Source organism: Poecilia formosa, unplaced genomic scaffold (assembly GCF_000485575.1).
Source record: "Poecilia formosa unplaced genomic scaffold, Poecilia_formosa-5.1.2 Scaffold19, whole genome shotgun sequence".
NCBI classification, from domain to species: Eukaryota; Metazoa; Chordata; class Actinopteri; order Cyprinodontiformes; family Poeciliidae; genus Poecilia; species Poecilia formosa.
Window position 1 is genome coordinate 1,828,341 of NW_006799958.1, and position 26,627 is coordinate 1,854,967.

The 26,627-nt window shown below is 39.8% G+C and overlaps 2 protein-coding genes across 7 annotated transcripts in view; one reads left to right on the forward strand and one right to left on the reverse strand.

Moving 5' to 3' along the window:
- Positions 1-8,761, forward strand: part of ppp2r3b (protein phosphatase 2, regulatory subunit B'', beta) — a 21,646-nt gene extending 12,885 nt beyond the window's left edge. For 3 of the 5 annotated variants that reach the window (XM_007547200.2, XM_016669017.1, XM_007547203.2), the window contains 9 exons: positions 1,409-1,483; positions 1,587-1,673; positions 2,621-2,777; positions 3,283-3,331; positions 3,409-3,498; positions 3,590-3,765; positions 4,968-5,086; positions 5,191-5,297; positions 7,565-8,761. In XM_007547200.2, the coding sequence (XP_007547262.1) occupies positions 1,409-1,483; positions 1,587-1,673; positions 2,621-2,777; positions 3,283-3,331; positions 3,409-3,498; positions 3,590-3,765; positions 4,968-5,086; positions 5,191-5,297; positions 7,565-7,703 (999 nt within the window). In that variant the 3' untranslated portion in view covers positions 7,704-8,761. The other 2 variants (XM_007547202.2, XM_016669018.1) reach the window with 2 other exon arrangements.
- On the reverse strand, positions 8,670-26,484 carry LOC103134761 (cohesin subunit SA-2). 2 transcript variants are annotated; one of them, XM_007547198.2, is made up of 32 exons: positions 26,316-26,484; positions 25,905-26,005; positions 25,675-25,762; positions 25,099-25,263; positions 24,492-24,588; positions 24,300-24,376; positions 24,137-24,208; positions 23,669-23,873; positions 23,192-23,340; positions 23,027-23,100; positions 22,789-22,912; positions 22,606-22,704; positions 21,529-21,608; positions 21,343-21,450; positions 21,141-21,261; positions 20,925-21,030; positions 20,680-20,783; positions 20,506-20,598; positions 20,302-20,388; positions 19,684-19,884; positions 18,683-18,759; positions 18,493-18,580; positions 18,330-18,410; positions 16,969-17,061; positions 16,729-16,903; positions 14,015-14,151; positions 12,620-12,721; positions 12,375-12,526; positions 12,150-12,278; positions 11,867-12,057; positions 11,077-11,149; positions 8,670-11,002 (listed from the first exon to the last, which is right to left on the reverse strand). In XM_007547198.2, exons 2-32 carry the CDS (start codon positions 25,952-25,954, stop codon positions 10,867-10,869), a joined length of 3,534 nt encoding a protein of 1,177 aa, XP_007547260.1. In that variant the 5' UTR covers positions 25,955-26,005; positions 26,316-26,484; the 3' UTR covers positions 8,670-10,866. The 2 variants fall into 2 exon arrangements, with proteins under 2 accessions (XP_007547260.1, XP_016524502.1); XM_016669016.1 differs by having other exon boundaries at positions 26,284-26,484.
- Positions 26,485-26,627: the final 143 nt, after the last annotated feature.

The window sequence follows — 26,627 nt, forward strand, 5'->3', positions numbered from 1 at the left end:
TGCATGTTCATATTTTGTCACATTACGACCACATACCTGTGAGGGTTGTATTCCAATGTACTTCATTGCATTTTTTTTCCCAGTTATATCAACACAAAGTGATGCATAATTGTGTAGTGGAAGGAAAACTGTTTTTGTTTTTTGTTTTTTTCTTGTGTACATTTGTATTCAACTCCCTGAGTCGGCACTTCGTAGAACAATGTTTTGCTGTAGTTACAGCTCCAAGTCTTTTTGGGTGGGTTTCCACAACATTTGCGTATCTACAGATTAAAATTCTAGACAATTCTGTTCACCTGACTAAAGACGATACAATTTGTTCTCTAGTATTCTCCAAAATATTAGTTCAACAGCCAGCTGCATTTTTGCTTAGCTTAACTTACACACAGACTCTTTAAGTATTAGACCCTGAATTTATCTAGGGGTATCACAAATACAAGAGTGTCAAATACAAAATGTGTGCCACGTTTTTTGTTTGTAAAAAAAAAAAAAAAAAAAGTTGCAAATGTGTAATAATTTTCCTTCCACTTTGCTTTAGTATCTCTGCTTGTGTTGTCATTCCATCCGGCAGGTTGTTCGTGGGCCAAACCGGCCCTTCCCTGCACCTGATTCACATTCATGCTTGCGTGCGAGAGCTTTCAGTCTGAGCCGAACACCGGTTAACGTAGCGGCAGAGAGTCCGTGTGGCACACGCTGTTTAATTTGTACGGTTCCTCTCGGCGAATCGCCTTTGACTGTTTTGATGAATGAAAGGTGGATTGCAGTGGAGTAGATTTGACTGTCCCGGCCTGTTTCCTGTGGCCAGTGATTTATGTGTTTTCTATGATTTAATTTCTCCCAGTAAGAGTCAAAGAGGCATGACGGCTGCCACGGAATAAGGCCTTTTAATTTCATTGCCACCGTCGCATTTATGTCGTCGCTTTCTTCCTTTGGTGGGTGCCAGGAAGGTTGGGTAGAGGAAAGGCATGAAGAATTGTTTTAATAAGACTGTAACTGCAGTTTATTAGATGCTTTAGTGACTTCATGGCATTATGAAAGTAGTAGTATTTGCTCAGCTGTCTCACTCAGTGCTGTAAGATTTCACAGGAACATTTGTGTTGGCCGGCTTCTCTCGGTAATCTCTGATGTGCTTTCTGCTCCCATGAGAATTGTGACAAAATGTGCAAGAGGCCGACATCTGATGTCTCTATTAGCATGGATTCATACTCCTGTTCAGGCAGGCTTTGGGATATATCTTTCACAGATTTAAACCAGATGCGGACTGTTACTTAGCTTGTCTTTGAAAGTAACGGTGTAATTTACCAGAACGTATCTGTTAAAGTGGCGGTTGTAAAACTTCACAGGGCTAAAAATGATTGTTTCTTTTTGTGGAGCAAAAACTGAGTAAACCATCTGTACTTTATGCTTTCAGGATGTAGTGAACTCGCATGCAGGCCTGGCCTTTCTGAAAGAAGCACCGGACTTCCACTCGCGATATATCACCACGGTACGTGGGGAAAGAAAGCCCATTCACAGGGCGATGGTACCGAACAGGGTTTTCTGTTTCTGTGTCATTTTTGGAAGTTAACACACCGCTGATTCTTTTCCAGGTAATTCAGAGGATATTTTACAATGTGAACCGGTCATGGACTGGAAAAATAACCTTTTCTGAGCTCAGAAAAAGTAATTTTCTTCAGGTAAATCTCATAATTGCTTTTTTTTTTTTTTTCTTCTTCTTCTTATATCTGGTGCTCCATGCAAATTTATTCATACACCCTTTAACATTTCCACATTTGGTCACCTTACAACTATTAACTTCAAAGTATTTTGTTGATACTCTGTTGGATCAAAGCGAAGTAGAAAATGGTTGGGAAATAGAAGTACTAAGACAAAATATGGTACATTTAGTCTCTCTTTAGTTGAACTGAAAAGTATTTATATTTGTCCCTTCAAAAGCTGAAGTCTTTTCCTATTTATCTTTGCAAAATAGCGTAAGCTGAGTAAGACCGGACAGTTCTGGCTTTACCACCTAAAGATAACGGTTGTTGGCTTTAAATATGATTTTATCAATCAAACCACATTTTATTTGTATAGGTTCAAATTACATCAGCGTGTAAAGATATTAAATATTGCCTTATTTTAAGTACTCATTAAATACAGAGAGAGTTAATATTTTATAATTATATTAATACATTCTGCCACCTATGGACCTTTGAGGCATGTTTTGTTCATTATTTTTAATCCTTTATTTAAATGGGAAAATCTCTCGAGACTCATTGTCTCATTTACGAGAGAGATCCGTCAAATACATCAACAACAAATGGCATAAAAACAATAATAGAATATAATTAACAATTCTAAGAATCAAATGTTCACAGTGATGTGCAGTTTTGTTGTTTTGCCGTTTACAACTGCTCCGTGTTTGTCTTTTACATTAAATCTGTATTAAAAAAAAAACTTTGAATTTTGTGGTTGTAAGGAGAGAAACTATGAAAAAATTTCCAAAGATGGAATCTTTGTGAAGACACTTTTTTTTAATTTGGGGATACGTATATTATTTTTTTATTTTTTTTGTTAGATCATACTAGACTATTGGGTTGAATATCACATGGGTAGAAAAACATTTTCCCGTTTTCCTGCACAGAATGTGGCGCTGCTGGAGCAGGAGGAAGACGTGAACCAGCTGACAGAATACTTCTCCTACGAGCATTTTTATGTGATCTACTGCAAGTTCTGGGAGCTGGACTCTGACCACGACCTCTACATTGACCAGAAAGACCTGGTGCGGCACAATGACCAAGGTGAACCAGTCGCCATCACTTAATCACATCAAAAACTCTTCCCTACCTTTTTATTCAACACCAAGCCATTAAATTTGCTCCATTTATGACATTTTTGTTATTTCTCCAGAATCTGAATGGGCTGATAGGAGAGTTTTGTAGCGCCGTATTCGCTCCTCACCCCCAGCCAGTTAAAATAGATTAATCTCCCCCTCTCTTCACACCACATGTTTTTAGCTGATGATTCGAGGGTGAGGCAAGGGAAATAAGACACAAGATCAATAAGAGAGCAGCGTATATACTCTGCTTCAATGACGCCATGTCTGGAACAATTTCTAACACTATGCGGTCACAGCGATGACCACCGTGAGTTATGGTGCTGTCACAAAAACCGAACTGGAAAGAATGAGAACGGGGGCCACATGTGTCGAGTTGTTCGGTGACCGAGAGAAAGAGAGAGAGAGAGAGAGAGAAAGAGAGAGAGAGAGCTCTGTTGTAAGCCACCGCTCCACTTTGTGTTTTGCAGCCATTTCCCAGAAATTGATTGAAAGGATATTCTCAGGAACAGTTACAAGGTGAGTCGAGTATCAGAATATGTTGTTAATGTACGCTACCAGTATTTATCCTCTTTACCTGCTGCTGTTGTCATCAGGGACAGACGGGTGTATAAGGAGGGAAGGCTAAGCTACGCTGATTTTGTTTGGTTCATCATTTCTGAGGAAGACAAGAAAACCGACACCAGGTATCTTGACATTTGGCCGCACTGATTGTATCATCCTTCTTTCTCGTTTTCTAAACTGATTGTATTTTTATTTTATTTTTTCCCTTTGCAGCATAGAGTACTGGTTCCGCTGCATGGACCTGGACGGGGACGGGGTGCTCAGCATGTATGAGCTGGAGTACTTCTACGACGAGCAGTGTCAGAAACTGGAGGCCATGGCCATCGAGCCCCTTCCGTTCGAGGACTGCCTCTGCCAAATGCTCGACCTCGTCAAGCCCGAGGTGGAAGGTCGGCGCTGTTTCACATTTATCCGCGTAGTGCTCAGTCCGGCTGTCCCCGGTGGCAGATGCACAGGCGCGTTTTCAGGCCAGATCATTGATCATCGGCCGAGGGAACGGTTACAGATGAGAGGACTAACTGGGCCGCCTGCGGCCAGCTGCTGGTGTCATCCACACTGTCAACAAATTCCCTCCAACACTTAACTCCTCCACTGTGTGATTTAGAAGTTCACAGTGGGGTATGCGTGTTTAGTATTGACGACCACTGCTGGAATGTGACCCAAGTGCAGCCCAATGGTGTGCTGCACGAGTGGAGTTGTATAAAATTACACGTAACCCAATATGGAACAACCTCTTCACCGAGATGTTTTTCCCGAACAGTAACTAGGCAGAGCGACCTAAAGTATTCGAACAGATTGTGCGGGGGGGGGGCAGTTAAAATTCTTCAGGTAGGTAATATTATAAATTCAAAGAATATCCATACCGCTGCCAAGACGTGTAACTTTAAAGCCTATTGCTTCTCTGCAGCTGAGCAGAAACAGCTTGAAGCCTTCGTTGTCTTTCCCGCAAATACACTAACTGACAAAACCAGGAGTTTCAGCTACTTTCCATGCAGACTGAGCGTGTGCATGGGCGGTTATACGGTTTTAAAAGTCAGGATTAGTTTCTGGAAGGCGGCTGAAACATTGGCTACATTTCTTGCTCCGTCTTAAATCCCATTCAGTACAACAACACACCTCAATGGCGAAGTTTAGTCGAGGAAACAGTTGGACAAAATATTAATTTTAATTTGGTATTTGCTGATTAATCAGGTGGTTTATTGATTTTACTGGTTGCAGCACAGTTTTACCAGGACCTGCAAACTGGCTGAATATCAAAACAATTAAAGATTATTCCAAAATGATCGTTTATGATAACATACCCCTAATTTATTTCCACTTTTAAACGCATAAAACTGTCTGGTAATGCTGGAATATATTATTAGTAATATTTTTAGAGTAAGCAAAGGCATAAAATGGACAAACGATATTCATTCTATTCCAGAATTATTCACACTGTTGTCACCTACTAAGTGAATGGAGTCCATCTGGATGCAATTTAAACTCATTGTAAATTCAGTTGCTTGGTAAATTTAAAAAATGTAAATACTTTTTAAAGCCACTGTTTGGGAACTTGAGAGTTTTTTCTTTTGTTTATTTTTGCATTGGGTAGATAAGATAACCCTGCGGGATCTCAAGAGGTGCAAGTTGGCCCACATCTTCTTTGACACTTTCTTCAACATCGAAAAGTACCTGAACCACGAGCAGCGGGACCCTTTCTCTGTCATAAGGGTGCGTAAGACGCGATGGGTCAGGGTCATCCTCCCATCAGAGGTCAGGTCTGTTTTCTAACCACTGCTGTTTTGTTTTGTTTCTTTTTTTGTTGTTGTTCCAAGGAGGCTGAGACGGACGGCCAGGAGGTCTCAGACTGGGAGAAGTACGCAGCAGAGGAGTACGACATACTGGTGGCAGAGGAGGCTGAAAATAATCAGTGCAACGATGTGTAAGTGTGACGGCAGAAAACAGCTGCAGCTCCAATAATCGGGGGGGGCAGATTTTATTAAAAATATCGACGAAGCGCAACGTCCACCTGTTGGGAGTCTTTCAGAAAAGTTTAATCTAGACATTTTCTGCTTCATCTGATTGTAGAAATACCATTGTGTTTTTAACTGACCGTGCTTTAGAGTTACATCAGTTAGAATTTAACGTTTGCCGTACATTTATTGATGCTAAGAAAGGACGAAAGAGAGCTTCTTAAAGGTGTTTGAGCTGAAAAGTCTGGTTGTTTTGAATTGTCTGTCATGGTGGCCGTTTTATGTAGCCAGCTTGCTCTGACTGAGGATAATGTGCAGCAGCAGATGAGCTCCCCCCAACCCCCGCCCCTCTGACAGTGAATCAGTGATAAAACCAGGCTGTTGACAGGCATGTTGTGTGGCGCTTTTAGGAACACCACTGACCTCTAAAGACAGGCAGCTCCCCAGAGAGCAGGTAAGACACTCAGGGTTTCAGCAGGGACAAAAGTTTTCCTCCTTCCCTTTTTCTTTTTTTTTTTGTTCCTTCTTTCTGGGAAAGTTTCACCCTTAAACCTACTCCTAGCGTCTATCCTCTCCCCGCCAAATATTCGCACATTCAAGACAGAAAGTAGACCTGGGAGTTTATTACCGAAACTTACATCTTTTACATTTAAATCTCTATTTTACCTGAGGTGAAAAACATGAAAGCTCCTCCACATCTGTCCCTGCCGTCATGTGGTGCTCCCGTGTCCTTTCCGGTTACATCTGCTTGCTAAAAGACGCAGTTCAACGTCATGGATGAATCTGTTTTACTTGCTTTCTTGCCATGAAGACTAATTTCACTCATCCCGTCCTTTTGGCGTCCTTTTAAAGCTTTATCAGCACCATGTGGTGAGCTTGTAGAAAACCGGCGATCTCTCTTGGAGAGTTGTCTGCTGCCAGGTTTGATTATTCTTCAACTCCTGGCAAGAAAGCAACCGCGTTTCCCGCCTGTGTTCATAGCATGGATACGTTTACCCCATATTGCTGTTGAATGTGTAGAAATGGCACAAGTTTTTAATTCATTTAAGAATATATGTTTTTGTCATTCTTTCTATCAAATTTAGCTCTCACACACAGTGAAATCCAGAAGTGTTGACACCCCTTGAACTTGTCATATTACAACCACAAAATGTCCCGTTTTAACCAGATGGGCCAACACGACTGCAGTTCAATTCAAAACTACTTTATTCATCCCAAAGGGAATAAATAAATCTACTTCATTTGCTTTTGTAAGATCTTTTCTGGTCATATGGTTAGATGTTGAAGTAGGAGATGTGATCCTTGTGATTGGTGGTTTAAACTTCTTCCTTCTCTCCTTTTCAACTCCTCTAGGATTCGGGTTCATAGTTCAGGGTATTATTTGAGCTTCGAAGCTAGTCGGCTGCTCACAGTTGTGCAAAAAAATAAATAACCCTGCATAACCCGTAGATACCAATTGTCCAAAAATGATTTTTTTAAAATCCTTCCAGCTGCACAGCATCATAAACCAGAGGGAACAATCGTCCCAAACATGCAGAACCAAAACCAAAAAGATTATAAACATTTTCTTTTTTTTTTTTTTTTTTTTTTTGGAAAAAGAACAAATCAGGACGTAGGAGAGCAACACCAACATACTACTGAGTCATGTAGTTCTAGAAAGACAGCAGCACATAAATGTGAAGCGAAAGAGAAATTGTGACGATCTGGAACGAGCGGCATGCTTTTGTTTTCAGCTCAGAGCTTCACTTTCCAGCAGAAACCAAAGATCTACATCTAAATCCAACTAATAATCTGCTGCAAGGCCTGAATATCGATTTCAATCTGACTGATCCGGAGCTTTGTTGCACAGAACATTAGCAGAATGGAGAAGGATTTCAGTTTTTAGATGTCCAATGCTGGTAGAGACGGAAAACCGTGCATCACCGTCCATCAGCTTTGTATTGGTCCATCCCAAAACACATTTAAAAAATCCCAATGAAATGCAGTTCAAAGGGTGCGAATACTTTTGCAGGAACATGTACCTGTTAGAAGCGCCAGCCAACCGACAAACAAGAAGTTTGTCGCTCGGCTGGCGCTTCGAACAGTGTCATAAATCTCGGAATACATTTTCACCATGATTGTTTTAAATCCAGCATTAATTAAAAGCACCTGGGCGTCCCGTAGAGAATTTCCAGAGGATTTATTGGTATCCAACCACTGTGTTATTGGTAATCCCCGTCTCCTTGTGTCTGTTTAGGTATGATAATCCCTTGAGCCCGTTGGGGCAGCACATCTCCAGCGAGCTGGGTCTGACAAAGAGACACTTCTTCGAGATCCCCACGCCGCACTGCAACCTGGACATGGATGAATACGAGTACGAAGACGACTTCGAATGACGCCCCCCCCCAGCCCCGTCCTCTTCCATACATACAGTCAACGTGACGTGGTTATGAAAACAGCGTCACGCAAAAAAAAAAAATCAACAGACGCAAGACTCGAAAACCAGAAGACGCCTTAGACACCTCGAAGTCCCGCACGTCTAATGAACGAATGGTTAAAAAAAAAAAGTGTGTGGCGCTGCAAGGTTTTCAGCACTCAGAGAGGCAATTTTATATTTTCATGTGTTACACTTAAAAAAAATCACCAGAGATGACTTAATAATGTTGAAAGCTGTAGCTCTTTTTTTTTTTCTTTCTTTCTTTCACTATTGTTCCCTCCTCATGTTAAGAAGCCTTTACCGTCACGGATCATTCAGGGAAAGTCCTGCCGCACCAAAACATTGGAGTTGCCAAACGGCATTAGTTCTACACCAGATCTCCCTGAATAGTTTTTAAGAGACCTTATTGATTTCGTTCAGGGATCAGATTTATTGGCTAATGTTACATTCCACTAATCATATCAAAGGGTTTTTTTTTTTTTTCTACGAGGCTGTAAATGCTTAAAGGGTCTGTTGCTGTAAACTCCTAATGAGCCACAGTCTAAGCCTTCTGCTCGCCGTTCACATGACCACACACACACACAAACCGCACACTGGACACGTCTGCGTTCATTAGGACTTTAATGTAGAGTTGGGTTTCTAAATTATTTGAGATGAATTTATGAAGTATTGTACATATTTATTATGAGTTTGCCGTGTTATAAATGATGTGGAGTTTTAGACATTTTTCTATGGTACAGAGTACTTTGCGTGAATGTTCTTTGAGAGGAAATAAAGGAACATTTGGTTTTTTTTTTTTTTTTTATTAATAATGAAGCTTTAGTTGCAACAGTAAAGGAATAGTGCTGGTTTTTATACTGTATGACTAATTTCATCTGAAAAGAATGTGGGACATTCTCAGAATGTATGATTTTTTTTGTTTTTGTTTAGTTTTTCCCAGTTGCCCGTTTTGCTCTGTCACCGTTTTACTTCTGCTGTGCACTCACACCTGCATAAATGTTCCGATGCCAAACAATATATTTATTTTATTTTATTTTTTTTTTTTTTTGCATTTTCCACTTGCTTAAGGATTTGGCAGGAAGGTAAACACTGAGAAATGTTTTGTATATTTAGATAAAGTGGCAGAAAGGAATTCAGGGACAGGCTATGATGTAGTACTGGAAAAATAAATCCAAAATAAGAGTTCAAACTTTCTATTGGTCTAATATTTGAAATATTTTAGCTACAGTTATTAAAGAGACACTTATTTTACTGATCAATACTCTGAATGTCTCAATTGGGGCTTAAGAGCCATTTAGACAGTCGCTTTGTAGAAAAAAAAAACTAATTTGTAAGAAATAAACTTTCAATAGAATAAAATACATTCAAGTTTTTTAATACGGTCAATGACTATCAATAAAAGGCTACAGGTATTGTTTTATTCAAATTATTTACATTACAAATAGATATAAACTGTCATGACAATCATTGCCAACAGAGCCGATGAAATCCGACGCAGATATAAAAAGCTAAAGTGATGAACTTAAAGATGTATTTTATATTACAGCACTGTTTAAAAATATATATATTAGTCACATAATACAAATAGTCCTTGATGTAAAATCGTGTACGTGTAATCAAACCCTGATCGACCAAAAGGTTTAAAAGACACTTTCTAACTCATCCAGTTATGACTGCTTAAGCAGCGTCACACTTTGATAGAACATAAATCCACTGGGTGTCAAGTGAAAATCAGAAATTATACTTATGAGGCCGGAGGAGGAAAACGATGCTTCCAACTTCAGTGCTACAGAGTTGGTCGCTCTTTGCTGATATGTACAAAAGACGCTCTGGACAGTTTCACTCATCAGCCAAGGAGTTTTCTGTTTTGGGGCAGATACTTGGTTCATACTCAGGATTTCACAGACCGTTTCTCACTGAATTTACAACCTGTTGTAAGTTTGTAAGTACAAACTTTTCCTGTGATTTTGTAAAATGGTCAGGAAGTTTTATTATTCTGCTTTAAATACTTAAAAAAAAATAACTGTACACAAGACCTGTTTTATCACATGATCTTTGGGTTTTAAAAAAATCCTAAAAAAAAAAAAAAGTATTTAGCTTTATTTCTTAAACATTTAGGTGATTATGTTTTTGAGTTAGGAATTCCAAACTATCCAGATGTTGACATTGCTATACATTTCCATCCTTCTCTGTGATTCAGCGTTTCCGGTTATTCTGATATTTTTACATTTTTCTTGAAAATATTCAGTCTCTGAAAGTCGGTTCAGTCTTAATCGGTGATTTCCACAGGGTTCCCACACGTCTCTATTTTAAACTTCCAGGCCTTTCCAGTCAGTTTCCTAGATTTTCCAGCAATTTTGCCAACATCACATACACCTGCTTTTCAACATCTGGGATAATACACCATTAAGGTTTTTCATGATAGAGTTTAAATGTAGGCTCATGATATTCGGTACTTTCTTCTAATTCTACAAACTAAAGTATTTCAAAAATTTTATTTCTGTCAGGAAAACTAAAACCTCCCTTTCTTAATTCTTGAGTGTGCATTCAGTTTTGGGTTTTCAGTCAGTAACGTTTGCAATGAAACAAACTAGAATATCATCAAAGTATTAATCCCAATGTTTCCCTAATATATATTTAGTTTAAAAGAATTGAACCTAGGCAGGAAACATTTTTTATTGTTAGTTTGGTATTCTCCATTCTTATCTAAACCTGGAAAGCTGTAAAAGCAAAATTTCTCACTTTTCAAGACTGCATAGGAACCCTGTATCCTTTTATAAATAGTGTTTCTTAGTTTGGCACTACTTCAACTACCAGCTTATGTCAGGTATCGAGTATTACTGGAAACAAAAAAGTGCTTTAAGATATGACACCAAAAAAAACAGTAAATGACACAAACAGCATTAAAACTTAAATGACATGATTTGGTTTGGGGGGTTTTGGTCATATTTTCCCCGTCAGAACTTAAAATAGAGATTATTTAAATCGAACAAAGCGTTGGAGTCTTGATCTCTGCACAGCCTAACGAAGTGGACACCAGTTATCAGGTGCAGATTTAGAAGAGACGGCTAATGGAAGTCTTGTCCAGACGGGAGAGACGGTCCGCTCCCACTTCCTGGTCCTCACAGCTCGATGTCCACGCTGCCGTCATCCGACTCGCCGTTGATGCCGAGGACGGTGGCAGCCATGTTGAAGCTTCTTCCGTGGAGCTCCGGAGGGACAGAGAACGGATCTGTGTCACCCGGGTTCACCTGAGAACTGAGGAGGTGACTTGGGTAAAAATAATGTGGAAAAAAATAGCTTTTATGAGAGAGGAGAGTTAGCTTTATCACCTGTGGCTGAAGCTGGGTTTATTAACCTTAGTGACTTGTTCAGTTGGGCGACCTTGACTTGGGGACTTGTATCCTAAAAACATAATTAAGAGGTAAAACGTGTCAGCAGCCAACTTTTCCAGACTCAGTTCTTTATAGTCATTTTAAAATATGAAACGCCAAAGTTCACCATTAAATTATGACAGAGGAAGGAAAGAAGGACACAAGAAAAAATGGAGGGAAACGAGAGAAGAGCAAAAAAGAAGGAAACAAAGCAAGGGAAGAAGGATGAACACAAAGGAATGAAAGAAAAAGGGAAAATAAAGACGGGAAGTACAATAGAAGACATGAAACAAGAAAAGTAAAGATAATGAAATGACACTACAAAAGGAAGGATTAAGTAAAGGAAAGGATGGATACAATTAAGGACAGGAAGAAAAAAGGTAAGAACAAAATATATTGTTCAGCTTAGACAATGAAGGGAAGAAAGGAATTGCAAAAGAAATAATCAAAGCAGGAAAGAAAGAAAGTAGGACAAAATAAAAGAAATGACAAGTATGCATGGACAGAAATACAGGAAATAAGGACACAAAGAAAAGTATAAGAGAAAGGAAAGACAAAAATGTAAAAGAAAGCAGAGAAGGAAGGATGAAGACAGGAAATAAAGTCTGGAAATATTTTTTTCCAGGCTCTTCTTTTGTTTCTCCAAACTTACCCAGAACTAGAAGATATTTAAATCAAGCCCCCTAGTTTTTCCAGACTATGCAGGCGCCCTCTCTCATTCTGCAATGAAAGGCGCAGGGGTCCATACCTTCCAGCTTTTGTTTGGAGACAGGAGAGCGGCTGTGAAGGCCGGGCCTCCTGTCTGAGCTCACATACGACACGGCGTCCTCCATTTCTGCCACGGCCAATAAAGTCGCGCGATAGTAGATGAGCGGCTGCCAGCACTCCTCCCTGAGGTCAATTATGTGCTCTGCGGTGTGTTTTTGCAGGTAGGAGAGTCTGAGAATAGAAAGGGAGGGAATAAAAATGAAGAGTTTGAGAAATGTCAAAGTTCATATTCCTCCAAGTTGCCCGTTGCTTGCAGCACTCACACTGCCTTCTTGTCTGGCTTGAGCAGTTTGTTGGAGAACTCGCTAAGGATGGTCAAGTAGGAGAGGTACGGCGGCGTTGCGTTGTCTGGAGCCTGTCGGAATTCTTGGAACACAAACTCCACGCCGTTCCTAAAACACGTTCGCACGAGAACTTGAGCGAACGGAAATGGGAACCGACACGAATCCGAAAACAGTCGGGAGAGATGCGAGGAGCGCCTGGCTGACCTGTGGATCATGACGAGACACTCACGAAACTTGACAAGGTCTCCGAATGTGAGGGCGAAGCGCCTGGCCAGCTCCTTAATGCAGGTGAACGTCTGCACTCCCGAGTGAGCCCTGCCACCGCTCTCTTGTTCCCGCTTAAGCTGCACAAACAGCTGGGGGGAAATAAAAAAAAAAACACATCAGCAGCTGTGCTGACAGAAGAGGAGGTTTGTTTTGTTTTTTTGGATGAGCAAACCATGTTGTACCTGCTGCAAGCAGAGCACCAGAGTACGAGTGCTCTCTATTTTATCCGTCTGTCTGGTCCTGGAAATCGTTTCCTTGATGATGTCGCCGAAGTCGCTGTAATGCTGGGGACAAAAAAAATAAATAGAGTAATTTTGCAAAATGTTACTGAAAGATGCATCATTTGACTTCATGCAGAGCACCAGCAGCCAGCTGAGAATACACACAGTTTTTAGGCAACATTTGAAACTGCAACTTAAACTCATAATTTGGGGTTGCTTGGAACCCTAACGTCTTATCCCAACACTGACACATAAACTATTTATCAGCACTCTTGACCGTTTGTATTTCTTTAAATCGTTTAAGCCTTAGTGCAGCTGAACTGCACGATGATGCATATTTGACACATACCCTAATAAAATGTTCTACAAACGAGAACTGCAAAAAATGTTTAATTATGAAATTACCAATTATGCCTAATGTCACTAATTTACATCATATCAAACCTTATATGCACTGGACATGCTATATTCAAATGAACAATCTAAATTTTTTTTTACTTTTTAGAAGAAACATTATTTCAGGAAGTTGGGGATTATAACATATACATTCACCCTCTGTCATGAAACTTCTTTTGTTTAGTATTTGAACTAAAAAAATAAAGAGAAAAAAATTCAGCAGTACTTTACTACTAACACTACAATAGTTGGTAAATAACGCTGGTTTTCAGACTTCAACATGTGCAACTCTGGTTCGATGTCATTACCAGGAAGTTTAACTTCCGAGGCAAATTGAATGTATCACTAGATCCCAAACTTTCAGGTTGTTTCTTTTTGATTGTACTTGGAAGTAATATACGCAAACATAATCATGTAAGTAATTTTAATTTATGAATGGGTGATTAATGGGGGTGGGAGGAAGAACAAAAAGCATCCAAACTGATCTGTTTTTTTGTTTGTTTGTTTTTTTACTTCATTCCTGTTTTGGGGGGGAAATTGCTCTTTTGAAAATTGTGCACGATAATGAAATACCAAATATCAACCAAAAGCAAAGAACATCTGGTACAGAAATGAAAAAGTTGAGTTATCAAAATGTTAATTTTTTCAGAAATTTTTATGATGCCTCTTTAGAAAAATTCTATCAAAATATTTATTTATTCAGTGACTGAATATGGGAAGTAAAATTTAAGGCTGTTCTTAGACAAAATGTAAAGAATAGAATACACAAGTTTTTGCTGTTGTCAAATGTAAAAAAAACAAAACACACACAAAAAAAACAAATAAGGATTATAACTTTAACCCTTTCAGAAACAAGAACTTCATTGATTTTTGCAACAACAACTAAAATCATAATAAATCCATGAACGTGAACAGATGCGATCTCCAGCATCCGACCCATCCGACGGAGTTGACCTTCACCTTCACGTAGTGCGTGTAGATTTCTGCCGCCGTGCTCGTCTCCAGCACGCCGTGTACGATCAGCTTGCAGTAGGCCGCCAGCAGATTCCTTCTTCTGTGAAGCTCCTCCAGCCTCTCCACTTCAGAGCTCTCACTGACTGAGGAAGAGGAGGGGTGGGGTGCGGTTCAAACATGTGATTGGATGTGAATTGGTCAAGAAGGACAAAAATAAAAAGAAAAGAAAAGAAAAAAGACGAGGAGAAAAATATGGGAATGACGCAAAAAAAAGAGGGATTAATCACACAGAATCATATAATGGAAAGGAAAAAAAAAAGAACAAAGCCTAAATGGGTGAGAGTGAGAGTTTGAGTCTTGGGACGATGGCTTTAGCAGGTGGAAATCAAAGATAACATCAGACTGTGGTTATGGGTGTGACACCATGTGGCTTCAATCTTTCACAAGGCTAATAAAATGGTCTCGGAGGCGAGCCAGAGTTAATGGAATTTTCTCACGGAAAGAGATTGCCCTGATTTTTTTTTTTTTTTTTGATTTACCTCAGTGCCCCTGCCCTCTGAGTGATCTCTGATCTCGCGGGCTAATAGAAAACACTGTCCATATAACAAAATCATTACCAGGAATATCCAATAAAACAATAGCATTTTATTACATGTTCAAAAACCAATAATCCTGGATTACATTTGCTTGAACATTTAAGAGAGTCCCACCAGGACAGTTATTGGCTTTTTCCCGGACTTCTCCCACATTCTGGATGCAATATGTCTGCGGAAGGCAGAAGCTGCTGTGAGAGACAATGAAACATTTCGGATGCGGTGAATGAATTCAGACGTTTACCTGCAGGACTCTGCAAAGAAATCGCCTCTTTTTTTAAAAAAATATATATTTTAGGTTGGGGTTTTTTTTCTCCACTTTCTACACGTCACTCTTGTTTTCCTCATTATGAATCAAAGAGGAGCGCGCCGCCATCGGGTTTACACGCTGCATCGCTTTGCATAACAAAGTCGAACACACTTCCATACAAATTAGTCAATCCTGTTTCAGTCTGAAGGTATTAACGGGGCCTCCTTTGTAATTGGGTGAGGGGGTCAATTGTCGGGTCAGGTTGGAAATCGGGAGACGTTTACAGTTGGGCAAGCGGCTCTGCTGTGACTTATTAAGCCAAACGTGTGGCCGTGCATTTAATAATCGGCGCGGCTGTGAGCTCGGGAAGCTGCGGGGTTTTCTACTCTGAGGCGACGCAGAGCGACAGCGCCATCTGCTGTGCAACGCTGCAGCTAAAGCAAAGTTCTCCGCACTTAACTTTGTGTGCAACTCTTTGCACTTTTACTCCTCTGCCGGCCTCGCACAAAAACAACGACAACAAAAAACAAGTTTATAAAGCTGAATCTGTTTTCCTGTTTTTGTATTTTCCTGTTTTTTTGTTATTTTTTGTGGTGCAGATAAAAAGTTAAATCTTGTCATCTTTTAAATGTTGGAGAACATTTGCCTTCTCTGATGGTTTGATCTACCTAAATTGCAAAGGCCCAAAATGTGCAAATGTTTTTGGTTTCATCAAAAACATCACTTTTTTTTTTACATAATATACATTTTAATTTTTTTTCTACCCGCTGCTCCTTTTTTCCTCGTAATATCCTCATCAAGTTTAGAAGGAAACCTACAGCTTAATCTAAATAAGACTGAATATCATTGTGAAGTTTATTCACTTCAGCAATTCAATTAATTAAATCAATTACATTAATTAATTACACACAAAGCAATATATTTCAAGGACTTATTTCTGTTAACGTCATCGATTGTTGCTTGCAGCCTACAGACTCAGAAAACTAGACTATCACATACCACCAATTAATAAAAAAGAGGACGTTTAACACAAAAATGTTATGTTATGGTCTACAAACATGGGGAAGGGTGCTGACAGTCTCCAGAAGGAGTGTAAGCCTCAACAGATCATTAATTAGTCTAATCCTAGCACAATGATAGAAAGTTGAGTGGAAGGAAGAACAAAAACTGTGATGGAGGTGTTCAAGCAACACTGGTTATTGCGGTCTTGAAAGGATTTCAAAACAAAGTCCATTAAGCAGTTTGGTTTTCATGCTTCCCCCTGCTGACAAGTTTTATGGAAATGTTGACGTCCGACAGCTCAGTCTAAAAAAAAAAAAACTAAAACTAATTGTACTAATTGTCTTATTATAAGTTTATGAGTTTCTGAGAAACTGAAGTTTTATGATTTTCATTAGCTGAAAGCCACAAGTGTCAAAATGATGAATTAGGGCAGCCATTATGAGTATAATCTAACAAACCATGATAAATTCTAAATAACATGTTTACTTGAAGAACTTTGTCCCATTTTATTCTGTTACTTCATTAAACTTAATTCTTATTCATGCTGATACCATTTTAGCATCATGTTTTTTTTTCTTAATTTCTATGCACAAAGACAAAAAATATCAAATAAACACAAAGTAACTATATCAAATAATATTTGGAAATTAGATATGTGTCTAGCATGTTTTTCATGTGAAAACAACATCTTTTTTTTCTGGCTAATGTCACAAACATCCTGAAGTTTACACCTTCAACTTCTGTCACAACTTTTTGAGATAAAAACCCTCAAATGACGATCATTTAAATTGGCAGGAAAAATATTTTATGTGGATAAATAATTCTCTATATGAAGGTTAAAGTGAAATAAAACAGTAAACATGCTGAGACCTTACCTCTGCTCTGGTTGTCGCCGTCTGGGACAACAAACACGTTCACGCATACGAAGGTGAGCAGCGCCCTCTGCAGTTTGGGACTGGGAGTGTAGAGCAGAGGGCCGAAGCAGGTGGGATCCCACACCTGCAGCTGGTACGAGTGAGCCGTCAGGACATCGCACACACCCAGGAACGCCTGAGGAAAGGGAAAGGTTAGGAAGGAAGGTGGGAAGATGTTCTTCGGCCCGCTTCCCGCTGTACCTGATTCTTCACGCTGTGGTTGCAGTGGGAGAGACACCGGTAGCTCCTGTCACAGAAGAGACGCAGCTGGAGCCTCTGGGCCACAGCTTTCTCCTAAAAGAAAAGAAAAAAACAAACACATTGCATCTCCAAAGTTTTCCAAAGGGATCACAAAGCTAGAAAAATGAATCCACTTTTCCAGACAGTGAAAACAAAAATCATGCTAAGCATAAATCTCCTAAAATTGACTAGATATATGACCTGTTTGTTTGTTTGTTTGTTTTTTCCTTCTTCTTTTGTAGAAATATTGGTAAAGTTAATTTAAACTGGTTGATTTCCAAACTTCATCCTCAAATGAAAGCAATTTAGTGAGAATCAAGCCTGCATTGACCTGACAAACAGCGGACTACTGTAACCGTTCACAGCAAGTCGCACGGAAACAAACACTGAACTATTTGGCCATTATGACATGGAGTTTATACGGAGGAGTGAACCTGAAGTTTTCACACATGAGAACACTTTATCGGCTGTCAAGCACGGTGGCGGCGGCATCGTGACAATCCTACGACTGTTTTTAACATGTCGGTGTTTGACCAGCCCCTTGGGGACAAATAAAGGTTTTACTGAATAGAATTGAATTGTGCATTCTAAAAGCTGATGGAATACTTAAGAAGGAGGAACACCTCCAGATTTTTTTTTTTTTTATCGCAAATTGACAGCTAGATGGTTGAAAGCTGGAGAAAGTTGGATGTTCCCACAGCACGATGATCCCAAACGCACATCTAAACCGGTTTTGGAGTAAACGAAGCTGGCTAACATTAACGCCCAACCTATTGGAATTTGAGGAACCGAATCGTGAAAACGAACCAGTTCAAATGAACTCTACCGCTTCTGTCAGGAACAGCAGTCAAATATCCAGTTAGAATCGTGCCGGAAATGTGTTGCTGTAGTTTTGCATCACCAGTGAAAGTCAATGGGGATCGATTTTCCCATTAAACTGAATCCTTATGTGAAGTTTTCATTATATGTGACCTAAAAATATCGTCAATAAATCTAATTTTAATACCTAAAATGCGTTGAAATGACGCATCATCATCATCCATCCAGACAACACTTCAAATACATGATAAAAAAAAAAATCTAAATTAACATGGAATCCATGCCCATGATGTGTGCATTTAAACTTTACAATTAAAATAAAGAATATAGAGTAATCAGAGCCAAATAAACAGTACAGTATTTTTCTTGATGTACATTTTAACTGGAGAAAGAAAGTTCCCTACTCATAACAAGTCTTCACATACAAAGAAGTTCAAGTAAACTGCTACAGTGAAAGCAGGATTCAGATTGATCATGGATTTCATGGTGCAGATGTAACTCACCCTGCATGTTAGAGTTTGGCTGCTCGTACTGAGGGACCACAGCATGGCAAACGACATGCACTGCAGTGCCTCCTCCAGCACCTGCGGAAACAACACCTGATCAGAGCAAAACGCTGAGAACAAAAACCATCAAAAAGTGTCTACGGTGACTTAATGACGGTACCTCTGGCGATGGTCCTCCCAGGCTGCCGTCCTCCGTCAGGAGAGGAGACAGCAGCTCAAACACGCTCCATCGACTGAGGTCATGACAGCTAAAACAGCGCAGACAGAGACAGGTTGGACCAGGATCGATTTAGAAGCAGCTTACACTAAACTGTTGAGTTCGCTGCGCGTCCTCGTCGGTCAAATCTCACTTGTGGAAAGCTCTGAGTTTCTTCAGTGTCGCTACAATTTGACTCGTCTCGTCTTCCTCAGCAGAAAAACAGCCGCGCTGCAAGAGAGCGGATAAACAGAAAAACTACAGAGTTAGGTAGGATTCACTGTTTATTTCACAGAAAATAAATCAATTCTACGCTTATGAACAAAACGTAAGACTTCTCTAATTAAATTATTGGAAAAAATTGAGGCCTGTCAGTTACACAGATCTTCTATTTTCTAAAACCAAGTGATTTTTGGAAGTGTGAATAGTTCCTGAACAACATTCCACTAAAAAAATCTGTATTTTTTATTCAAGACTTTTTTTTCAATATAACTAGATCAGCTCTAGTTAGAAATCCATAACATTTAGACTTTCCAAATGTTTATTTTACATTTTAAAATGTATGTAACTTTAGTATAAGATTTAATCTGTTTTGATAAATAAAAAGAAGGGTTTCAATGCATAAAACAAATACATGTGTAATTGATATCCTTGATCTAAGAAAGTTCAGAGTCCAAAACAGCTGTTAATTTAAAAATATATATATATAAATTAACTAATTGAAATTTGTGTGCATTTATCTGTGATTCAAAATACAGACGGATAAATCAAACTGGACAAAGACTCAAGTTGTGATGTGGTGAATTAAAGATAAATGACAACTTAAATGCGAGTTCAAGCAAAAAAATATATATATTTTTTTCAGGAATTCAGATTTTTATCTGAAGCCTGGAACCGCAAACATTTTCCCATAACACATTTTCATCCCCCCCCCATACTTATCAAGCCCTGGAAAATCATAAAGCCCAACTTGTTCCAGACTTTTAGATATTGCGTAGGAACCTTGAGCGCACATGTTGGCCACCGCTTGCTTATCTCTTCAGAATCTAAAATTGACAAAAGTATGGAACTAAAAACAGATGACGGCTCGTTTGAGCACAACAATTTTCCAAAAAATATATATTTGGCTGCACAAAGGGGAACCGAGACGCCTACCCTGAGTGACTCCCCAATTTTCTCTGTCAGTCGGTCCACCCAGCGCTGGACCAGAGAGTCCCGTGAGGCTCTGGCCGCCACGGCCCAGGCTGCGCCATCGCCACACAGACTGAGGTATGTTCGAGCGGCTGCTTCCAGAACCGCAGGGCCCGAGTGAAGGTCCAAAACAGCTGCCATCTCTGTCATCAGGCTTGAAACTGACTGCACAAATGGCATCATACAAAATGAAACTATTTTTGTTCGGTTAAGCCATCAACTAAAGACACGAAAACAAAAAACCCCAGAAATGATATTTGATTAGTTGTCTTCCTAAAGCTCCTATTGCCTAACTTTTCCATGTAATTTTACAAAAAAAACAACAACAAAAAAAAATCTATCAGTACTGAAAGTCAACACACAAAAACACTGAAGAACTCTGCAGAGGACTGACGAGACGAACGAAATCAGATGTTGTTTAAAAGGTAAACTAGAAACACTTTTTTTCCCCCCGCATTTTAAAAATAATAGTTTTTTTAATTTTTATTTTTTAAACTCACTTATCACGAACTGTTTTATACCCAAACACACTGCAGATTAAAATATTTTATTATACAATATTGATCTGGCAACGATGCAGACCTGTGTGTTTTTAGCCTCTTGACTGTCTGGGTGGAAGTACTGAGGAATCCGCATAAGGGAAGCAACAGTGTCGCCACTACATGAAAACTGCAGAAACACAATAAAATAATTCACATTATTATTATTTTATTTTATTTTTATTTTTTTTTACCACATGGAGTGAACTGAGCTTATTGCATGGACTGCTGCATGTGGTGCAAATACCTTGGAGAGTAACTTGGGAAGCACAGAAAACAGATGTTCAGTGAGCTTTAGACAGTCGTCAGCTTGAATTTTCTTTTCTCTATTGCTCATGATCTGTTAGTGAACAAAGCTCAAATTTAAAGCCGCAATGTTTGACCAGATTAAAAGAGAGATATCATCCAGCCTTCTTTTTACCTTCTTGGCCCCGCTCCTCCCTACCAGAGCTGGCCCCTCTGTGGCCTGACGTACCGACGCAACCAGGATCTCCACAATCACCGCTTGTTCTGCCGGAGTAAAACCTACAACACAAAAACACCCACGGTTTGAGTAACACCTGTACAGTATATTAGTAAGATATTGTAAAATCCTATGAAATTCTGTAACTACTGACAAATTTGAAGAGTTTTCTTGCCCCCTAACTCACACACATGCTTTCCTACCTGAGCTGTTCTGCAGCAGTGCAGCTGTGAGTGTGGGCCAGTCTTTCAGCAGAGACCCACCACAGTCCCAAAGGCTGTCCACCAGGTAAACGACATGCTTGTGGAGCTGAAGGTTTACGTGATAAAAAAAATAACATAAAAAATCATCCATTAAATATGAAATGCAACAAGCATTTTTTTTTATAAACTAAAAAAAATGTAAAAACAACCTGTCACCTCAGACTCCTGATAAAACCGCAGTAAAGCTTTAAGTCGGTCAAACATCTGTCGTCTTCGCTCGTCCTCTTCGTTCCTTTCATCCTGATTATCAGAGGTAGGAGCTGCAGCACTGAGAATCCTGAAACAGACCAATGGTGTCTCTTGTTTTTGTCAAAACAAGTAATTAGTACGTTTAGCCAAGCGACGGAGGCGTTTTTACCTTGAGTAGAGCAGCTCCCCTGCGGTGGCTGAGAGGGGCCGATGAGAGGAGTAAACGACCTGAAGGAGCTGCTTGTAGTCCTCAGACGTCAGCACGTCGTCTGTGGCTCTGGAGAGAGAAGGATTATGAGAAGGGAGGAGAAAAAAGCAAAAAGCAAAAAAAAAAAAAAAGAAATCAATAACTTACCTGGAGATTAGCACCAATAGTTTCATGGTCTGCACTGCCACCTCATTGTCCTTATCTAGCACCATGGAGATCAGTCGATTCTGCCACGCAATGGGACGGAGAATGAGCAATGACGATAAAGAACGCTTGGACCTCAAGGAGTTATATGGACATTTTAACTGAAAGCTTTGATCAAATATTTTCATAGTTCTTATTTTAATATATCCCGGGATTTATTTTTAAATAAGTACTAATATTAAATATATCCCTTTCAAAAGTATTGACCTCTTAAACTTTTTGTTGTTTTACAACAACAAACTCTAGAATGTTTTGATTGGTATTTTATGTGACGGTTCAACACAAAGGAGTGCAAAATTGTAATTTGAAAGATAAAGGACCACTGGTTTTCTATTTTTATTTTTATTTTTTTTTTACTATATGTTTATTTCTTACAAAATTAAAAAAGAGTGAAAAGTGTGGCAAGTATTTGTTCCTAGACCCCTGAGTAAGCATAAATGCCTAGTAGGTGTCTTCCAACAACCAGCTTTCTTCCTTTAGTTCCACCATTTATGCCAGATTTACTGAGTCTATAACTGATAGTTTGTGTTGATAGAGCCACCTGAGCTGTCAATCGCTGCAACTCCTCCAAAGTAACCATTGGCCTGTTGGCTACTTCTCATTCTGGTCGATAACAAAGATCTACTCTATTCTACAATCTGATTAATCTTCTCTAATATGCCTCATACCTCCATACTGTATTTATACTGAGATTAAACTGCACACAGACTGACTCTACCCACCAATTAGCACAACTGATTGCACTCCATTTTATTTAAGGGGAATCAGATTAAAGGCACCTCACTTTTTTTATTTTTAACTCATACAAAGCTTTCAAAGTCATATTTTTCTTGCAATTCCACAGTTTTGTGCAACTTTCTGTTGGGCTGTCGCAGAAAAAATACACTAAAGTTTGCAGGTGTGACGCAATAAAATACAAATAAGTTCTAGGGGTGTGAATATTTTTGCATTGTGGGCCAGATATAGGTATTCGTAAGACATAGTGTGCAGCTGAAGGCTTTAAACAGGGAGTTCGTTTACCTTGAAGCGACTGATGAACAGATCCAGTTTAGGGAGTAGGACAGGATCACCAAACAGACCCTGCAGAGCTAACACACACTTCAGACGCACATCCGGTACCTGAAATGTGACGTATAAAGATTTCAGCTTGTTTTCAGGATCTGAAAAGCTGCTTGAATCACCTGTAATTAGGCAGCCGCTGACCTTATCGTGCATCATCCAGCCCATGTATTTGAGGTAACTATCGTTGAGGAATGACGAACTGTACAGCTTCATCCACAAGCCCAACTCCTCCATGCAGACTGAGCGAATTTCTGGAAGCATATCCCTGCTCAAACGTACACAACATATGCGGAGTGTTACCTGTCGACATGAAAACACTACAAACGTTTTTAAACAAATAAAATAAATTGAAAGCGGCAATGTAAGAAGTGTTGTGTACCGATATCTTTTAAGAAAAACCCCTTTGAAGATGACGTCCATCATGCTCTCGACCTCCGCCCTCTTTTCCTGCAACTTTTAGAGACGTCAGAAGGCGTTAAAATTCGATTCAGTCACACAGAGCAAACATTCAGTCCCCCAAGCATCTTCAATCCACAGATCTCACCTCCGAGATCTTCTTCTGCATCCTCTCCAGTTGCTGGGTCTTTTGTCTCACCGTCTTCGTCCTCTGCACGTTGTACAGCTTCTGACTGTTTTCGATCCCGACGCTCAGGCTCAGAGCCACGCTCAGCAGAGAGCTCAGCAACTTCACCGCTTGACACACACACGCACACACACACACGTTCAGATCAAAGAGTCCACGTTAAATCATTTAATGATTACCGCACTTGTGTGTGGAAAGCCAGACGGACCAAAACCACCTGATGTGTGTGTTTTTGAGGCTTTGTTCACGTTATTTGCAGAGTTTTCATGTTGCTTATCAAGTATGTGTTAGAGTCAACTTTTAAATAACATTTTAACAAAACATCTGACACAAGCACATAGAAGAAATTAATAATAATAATTTGAAAAAAAAAATTTAATCATGTTTTTGGCCCTGCTGGACTTCCATATTTGCATCCGCGTGCGTCTTGTCTCTTACCCGCGAGCGTGCACGTGTGTCTGAACGCCCTTACGTATGAGTTGGACAGCTCAGTGAGCAGCGAGATGAGGCTGTTCATCAGGTAGCTGTCAAAAAGGACGCTGTGCTGACACTGAGCCACCAGCACCGACACAAAGTCGCAGAACTCCGAGTGAAACCAGCGACCGGACGGCCCGGACTGCACGAGTGGATACTCTGCACTGTCCTACAGTTTAGAAGGAAACAGGAAGAGGATTCCATCTCAGAGCAGCAGAGATTTGAGCGTGACAAAATGACAAATAGCATCATTATATAGTAGAAGAGTATTGCAAAGTGGCGAGATTGTTGTGGTACGTTTACGTTCCACATAACTGCTAGGAAAAGATGTTTAGCACAGCAACTCAGACGTGTATTAAAAAATACAATCATCTGAAATCATCAAGATTACAGACACAACAAATCTGCTACAGAAAGAAAGCATGTACTGACTGCATCCATGGGCCAGGTGACGGTCAGAATCCACGGAAAAGCAAGGAATCGCTTATACTGCAGACCAACAGCCTGAAACGCACAGACGTCCACATCTGTTTGAGTCAGCCTCTCTTTATAATCACACAGGGGAGAGGACAGGACAAAATGTAGAGGTGTTTACCTCATCCAGCTCCTCGACCATTTTGCTCTTCACGTGCTTGTCCTCTTTACTCTGGCACATCTCTGCCGTGACCGCGCCTGCAGAGGATGCGAAAACCGAAGGACGAACACATGAAACCGGTTCTGTGTGTCTGGCGTGTTTCTGGCTGCTGGAAGGAGATTGAAATTGTGCATTTGTGTACGAATCGCTTGCCTTTGCAGCCACAGCACTGGATAAAGAAGCTGATGAGGTCGAGTAGAGAGGCGTCTCTGTCCGTCACGTATGCCTCAATCCAATCATCGATCACTGCCTGTCCAGGCACCAGATAATAATCAGAGAATTCATTTATGCTAGGACATATTCTTACTTAACTCTTGGTTTAATAGGAAGAGCCTCAGTTTTCCTTTTATCTGTTATCACCACTTTATTTTCACCTTTACTGAGGTGAAGACATACTTGCCCTCTTACAGACATCGTTTGATTGTGCTTTGTTGTCGTGCTTCAAATCATGAAACTCATTTTAATATCAAACCAAGAATTGTCCTGAGTTAAAAAACAAAAAGAAGTATTTTTTAAAATATTATTTCAAAATGAAACAGAACTCCCCCCCTGTAGTCGGCATGGCTAAAAGCATTTCAAAGTCTGTGGGACTCCATCCAACAAGAAAATATGGCATCCACTGAAAAGGAGACACCCGCCTTTTTCAAACCAAAAACAACACAAAGGCCTGCATCACGTCCTAAAACAGCATCTTACCTAACTGAAAATCTCTACTGAAGCAGATGTCTACCAGCAATGTATGCTGGGTAAGCAGTCTTACCTGTATGGCGCTCTTGCCCATGGTGATCACCTCAAACAGGGTGACTGCCTCCACTTGCTTCTCTTTGGCGCGTTTGCCCCGTGCCCTTCGAACGCTGCTGCCGCTGGCTCTGGCTCTTTTGCTCTTGACATTTTCCGAGACGCTGCACGCTCTTCTTCTTCGTCTCTACATAATTACATTTTCATTTTATCAGTAATGACACTGACATTTCAAATTTAAAATTCATAACGGTCTAAAAAAATAAAAAATAAACTATGGCGTAAAAAATATTCACAGATATTTTCTAAACTGGATCACTAAACTTCTAAAAGGTTTGTAGTCCATTGTATAATCAAGTTATCCATCACACTATTTATTTGGAAACATTTTTTTTAAATGTACTGGAAATATCACAGAAATTTCCTCATATATGTGGTTGTAATTACACAATGTGAAAAGGTTCAATTGAAATCAATAATTTTGCAAGCCAGTGTTCATCTATAAAAGCATCCCCACACTATTACTTTAGTTAATGAGTCCTGTCACTCTATTCTTGCTTTGCATTTGCATTTCTGCAGGAAAACAGAAGAAACCCACCACACTCTTCTGTCGGTTCTCGTTCCCTGACTCATCCTCAGAGGGACTGATAGCTCCAGAGGAGGTCGCCTCAGCCTGAGAGTTTGCACTGGAAAACCAAACAAAACAAACAAACAAAAAAACACACACACACAAAAAAAACATAATCATATTTGATTACATAAATCTAGAAGGAATTTTAAAACTACATCAAAATAGCGTCATCCACAGTTTTGGTAACCAATAGTTACTTTTTCTCTGAAGACCTGGATGCGGCTGCAGCAGAAGGTTCTGGTATCATCTCCTCCTTATATCTTCACACCGGACTCACCATGATGTAATGAGAGGGATGCTTGTGCAGACAACAACAACGTGCGTTCGTAAACAATAACAAAAGCTCGCAACTTCGCTTCTTTCTGTAGGAGCAGCTGTTAGTCTCAATTAGTCAAAAAATAAAATAAAATAAAAAATCAGAGTTTAGCAGATGTAAGGTGGTTAAACTGTACAATTTATATTAAGTGTGCGTTAAAAAAAAAAACTAATTACCATCCGTGAAATTTTAAAGAAATACCAATAGCTTCTTTAATCCGATAAAACAGCTACAGCACATGACAATAAGTAGACAATAACCTGTAGGTGACTGTTACACTGTCCAAACTTACCTTCATTGCACAGGTACGTGACTTTGTGATGCTGATAGATGTTTCGGTTTTAATCTGCGGCATGTCAGAGTCAAATAATTTAAAGGGTTTCCTCTCATTTCCTCCGTCGTCGAACAGAGCTCTCACAGTCAAGCTATCGGACAGCCTAACTCGAGCTGATTGGCTACAAACTGAAATGCTGACACCTGATAGGCTGCTCTGAAACATCAGCGTCTGTTACGTCCCTCCCGTTGCGGCTGTGGTGGCAGACGCGCGCGCCCGTCCGGGTTGGTTTTCTGCTGTCACAGCTGAGGCACATCTGGGCTACAACAT

Bases quoted from the DNA above. Each gene is read 5' to 3' on its own strand.
- LOC103134761 (XM_007547198.2), bottom strand. From the start codon at position 25,954: ATGATACCAGAACCTTCTGCTGCAGCCGCATCCAGGTCTTCAGAGAAA. The intron at 22,705-22,788 runs GTCAGCGGCTGC...GTCACATTTCAG, and splicing joins GCTGGATGATGCACGATAAG to GTACCGGATGTGCGTCTGAA. The intron at 12,058-12,149 runs GTGAGTGCTGCA...TTCTATTCTCAG, and splicing joins AAGCCAGACAAGAAGGCAGT to ACTCTCCTACCTGCAAAAAC.